Consider the following 4,490-nt stretch of genomic DNA (forward strand, 5'->3'; position numbering starts at 1 on the left):
TGATAGAGTGAGGAAGAATTAGCCACACCATAACAATACATATGGCAAGTACTCCCTCTGTTCCTAAATATAAGTCTTTCTAGGGGTTTTACTAGTGGACTACATACGGATGTATATAAACATATTTTAAAGTATAGATTCATTCATTTTACTTCATATATAGACTCTTAATTAAATCTCTTAAAATACTTATATTTAGGAAGGGAGGGAGTACATGCATGTGCATGCAGCCGCCCCCATTTGTTTTTCATTTTGCAAGTGCCTGTCACAGTGAATATAGTAGCCGACGCACGAAAGTACCTAGGTCGGCGATGCTACCTAGTTGACTCCTATTTTTTTAGGGCTTCATTTTGATAAATGTGGTCCTTCATACAACTCATTTGTTTTCTACACCGATAAGCCCACTTCCTTCGACGAAAGTTTTGGGCCGATTGATCGGATGTTAACTAGAGGTTGGGATGTAAATGGTGCTGGGACCCACTAGTCTCACATATGTCATCCATAAAAAAAACGTTAAATGGCGTTCGTGGACATCCACGAAAACTAACTGGCGTTCGTAGACACCCACGAAAACTAACTGGCGTAAATGGGCAGCCCAGAAAAGCCCATCGAGCGAGCAACCACAAGTCCACAAATCTTCATCGGGTCCTTCCTCGCTCCCCAGTCAATCGACATGCTCTAGGCTAGGGCACCGTCGCCGTCATCGCCGTCGCCGTAGTCGCCACCATCTCCACCGCACCACCTCCCGCTTCCAATGGCGCTACCGTCGCGTCCTTTCAATGGAGCTAAAGAGGACATCACCGACGATCGAGCCGAGCCTTGCAAGGATGCCTCCTCTCCTTTCTCCCCTAACTTGCGGATGCCCTCTTCAACTCCTGCTCCACAGTCGCCGTCAAGGGAATAGCCGAAGGCAAAGCCGAACCCTGCATGGTTGCTCCGTTCTCAATCCCAGTGATGGCCTCTTCGACCCCCCTGCGGCACTTTATCGCGGGCCGCCAGATTTGGCTTTTTTCGGCCGCCGGCTGCTGCCCCAGGCGATGGAGTGGTCGGGGAGCCTCTCCCGCAGCCCAGGCAAGGGCGCATCGCCGCATGCAGGCACGGGGTCGTCCGTCCGCCGCCGCCGAAGGTTTGTGGACATGGACTCGTCCGGCCGTCCATCAGGCTCGGCGCTAGATCAATTTAAGTTGCAAATCTAAGTTTTACGGGTCGGGAGGAGCTGCGCCAGATCAAAACCCGCAGAAGCCGACCCGTAAAAAAATATTCTGCGGATTTGTTTTTTTACGAATCCATTTATGCGGTGCAAATGTGGCAGCCCGCGCCGGTCCGTAAAAACTACGGTTTTGCGCGAAGTGCAAACGCGTTTTGCGGTCGGGGATGGGCGTCGGCGGCGTCCCATCTGGACGGTGCCACGGAGGCGGCAGAGGACCGCATCTCGGAGCTGCCGGAGGCGCTGCGGCTGCACGTCCTCTGCCTGCTCCCGCTCAAATCCGCCATCCGCACGGGCGCGCTCTCCTCCCGGTGGCGCTCCCTCTGGACGCACCGCTGGCCGGCGCCCTCCTCCCTGGACTTCCGCCTCGGCACCTACGACTCCCCGCATCCGCTCCTCGAAACCCTGGAGCGGCGCGGGGGGCGGCGCCTCCAGCGGTTCGCCCTCTCCTTCGGCATCGGCGAGCTCAAGCCCGAGCACTTCCGCCGCTGCCTCGGCTACGCCGTCGCCTGCGCCGTCGAGGACCTGCACGTCCACCGCGCGCACCACTTCTTCGCCCGCTTCTTCAGGTTCCGGCTTCCGCTGGGCGACCCCCACCTCGCCCGCCTCTCGTTCCGCTTCATCAGGGTCGACCTCCCGTCGTCCTTCTCCGCCCGCTCCCACCCCTTCACCGCCCTCGAGGTCATCCACCTCCGCTGCGTCCACATCTCCGACGACACAGTCAGCAGCCTGGTCGCCGCGTGCCCCCTCCTCCACACCCTCGATTTGCGCTACTGCGAAGGCCTCGACTTCGTCAGCGTCGCGGCGGCCGGGGCACACCTGAGGAGCCTCACCGTTGCAGAGTGCGGTCGGGACACCCAAGTTCTTTTCGCCGACGAGGCGTCCGGCCTGCGCTCATTCCGCTACAGCGGCACCTACATGTCTGCCTACAGCATCCCGGCCACCCCCACTATTGCTGACCTTTACATCTGCTTCGGAGGACCTTACAGCCGGCGGCGCTTGTTAGCGCCGTCGCGGCTGCGGTTTTATGGACAGGAGCCTCACGGTTGCAGAAACTGGCTTCAACTACTTACCAATCTGTCCAACCTTACTGTGCTTACCCTCTGCAGCATTGTCCTACGGGTTCGTCGCTCTCTGCATTTCAATGCCATCCGGTTGATCCCAATACTCGGTTACTGTCTTACTGATAACCTTGTTTGTTGCAATGCTCTGCAGAGACTGTCTGCCAAAGCTCGTGCCAGATTAGTTGCCACAGGCGCTGCACGGCCATGTAAATTGCTGAATTTGAGAGAGCTTCAGCTACTGATGTTTGAAGTGGAGATCAACAACATGAACGACATTTACTCTTTCCTCGTGGCGTGCTGTGGCCCTCGGTTGGAGAGGCTATTTGTGCAGGTGAACACCAGCTGTTGTATATTCCATTGCTTGATAACCTTTGGTGATGAACTGTTAAAGAAATTGCCTTATGACCTTGACAAATGCATTCAGTTAGTAGTCACCGTGTTGTTGCTTGCGCTTGATGTGCTTTGTTATTTGAATGCTCTTACTACACCCTCTTGCAGCTTCCGACAATCAATTATCCATATGAGCCAGAGGATGAACCATCAGGATCAGAATCAGAGGAAAACGGGCCAACGGAAGAGCTATCGTACCAAGAGGCACAGGGGGAAGATGAGCTGGATGAAGACTTTTCAGAAGGAGAAGCACTGGAGAAAGATAGGCTAGAGGAAGAGCTGGCAGAGGCAGATGCTCTGGAGGAAGATGAGCTAGAGGAAGAGTTGCTAGAGGGAAATGAGCTAGAGGAAGAGTTGTCAGGGGGAGAGCCACCTGAGGAAAAGCAATCAGAGAAACAGGAGTTAGAAGGGTCAATGGAAGAGCTATCTGATAGAGGGCAATCAGAGGAAGAGACACTTAAGCACGACGATGTCTTTGAGAACCTCATGCTGCTCAAAATGATGAATTTCATGGGACGCGACAATGAGATGCAGCTAGTAAGCCTTGTGTTGAAGAAGGCTACTAGTCTCAAGCAACTGATACTATTTACTCCCAAGATTAATCACCCAGAAGAGCTCCAGAAGGATCATACGAATACTTCCAGTTTGCTTGAAAGAAAACTATTTTCTCTCAGAAAGGCCTCACCAAATGCTCAGATAGTTCTCAGCGAGCCTGATGATAGTGCAATCCAGCCGTTGCACGAGGCTTTTGTCAATGATTTTCTTGTTGTGGAGTTATGATCGGATAATGTGAAATATCAGAAACTAGCAATCATTAGGTAAGACAAACAACAAGCTAATCTTCAAGGTAGTCTGGATGATGTGTGCTGTAGTCCATGAAGGATCATGGAGTATGTTGTCTGGGCCTTATATTTTGTAGCTTAGCTCCTTAAGACTATCAAAAATATCATATGATTACCCAGTGTCCACATTAACCTGGTGCTTTGTTGGTGGAGAAGAAAGTCCTGCTAAAACACTATAGAAGGTGCTATGCTCTAGCTTTGTGCCCCTTAATTTGCATTTAGTACAGCTGTACATTAATCAGTTGGTACACCAACGAATGTTGCAATTTTATTTATTTTTCAGTTTTCCTTATCTATTATTGTCAATATTGCCATCTTCACTGCTGCTTAAAAGTCAATTTCCTGGCGCCAAGAGAAAATCTAAAGCACGTACAGTAATGTGGAGTTTCAAAAGGCATGAATCCTGGAAACCACACCCTAATTAAGTACTACTGATATGTTTGATCAGATGTTGACTTGTCTGTCACTTGTCCGCATCTGAAATTCTGAATATGTGTCACTCTCTATATGTGCTCTACTGGAAACTCAGTTTAGCCTGCCACTTGTGTAATCCTCAAACATATGACTACAATACAGGTTCTTTGTAGCATGTGTTCTGCTGTAAATTCAGTTTTTCTTTAGAAAATGAGGCATCGCCCGGCCTCTGCATCGAGTGATGCATGCAGCCTTTTATTAAACACGAAACCAGTCTTAACCAAGTACATAACGGTCTTGCAAAAAATAAAAGATACAAGGCGTCTATCGCGCCACAACCGATAATGGAAATATGCCTAGATGACTATCCACCTATCCTATTAATATGTCGCCATCCAAACCGGTTGAAGATACCCTAAGCTACCATCTCCCATCGAGCATACCCAGTAACCAAAGGCTTCCTGGCTTCCGCAGGAGTGAGTAAGAACCACGTGCCGATCAAGGCAGTAGCCCTGAAGATAACCTGCAAAAAGTGAATATAATTTTGTCTGTTAAACACTACATCATTTCTGC

At 50.6% G+C, this 4,490-nt stretch overlaps 1 protein-coding gene across 1 annotated transcript; it reads left to right on the forward strand.

The window, feature by feature from the left end:
• The first annotated feature begins 1,408 nt into the window (after window positions 1–1,408).
• On the forward strand, window positions 1,409–3,795 carry LOC123407756. Its single transcript, XM_045100957.1, has 3 exons — window positions 1,409–2,329; window positions 2,423–2,602; window positions 2,770–3,795. The coding sequence occupies exons 1-3, from the start codon at window positions 2,126–2,128 to the stop codon at window positions 3,439–3,441; spliced, it is 1,056 nt and encodes a 351-aa protein (XP_044956892.1). The 5' UTR covers window positions 1,409–2,125; the 3' UTR covers window positions 3,442–3,795.
• Window positions 3,796–4,490: the final 695 nt, after the last annotated feature.

This window comes from Hordeum vulgare, chromosome 7H, assembly GCF_904849725.1.
Source record: "Hordeum vulgare subsp. vulgare chromosome 7H, MorexV3_pseudomolecules_assembly, whole genome shotgun sequence".
NCBI lineage: Eukaryota > Viridiplantae > Streptophyta > Magnoliopsida > Poales > Poaceae > Hordeum > Hordeum vulgare.

What these genes read in the sequence shown, in the direction of transcription:
- LOC123407756 (XM_045100957.1), top strand. Translation starts at nt 2,126, where the DNA reads ATGTCTGCCTACAGCATCCCGGCCACCCCCACTATTGCTGACCTTTAC. An exon ending in TCTGCAGCATTGTCCTACGG is followed by an intron (nt 2,330 to 2,422) that starts GTTCGTCGCTCT and finishes AATGCTCTGCAG; the next exon opens with AGACTGTCTGCCAAAGCTCG. An exon ending in TGGAGAGGCTATTTGTGCAG is followed by an intron (nt 2,603 to 2,769) that starts GTGAACACCAGC and finishes ACCCTCTTGCAG; the next exon opens with CTTCCGACAATCAATTATCC.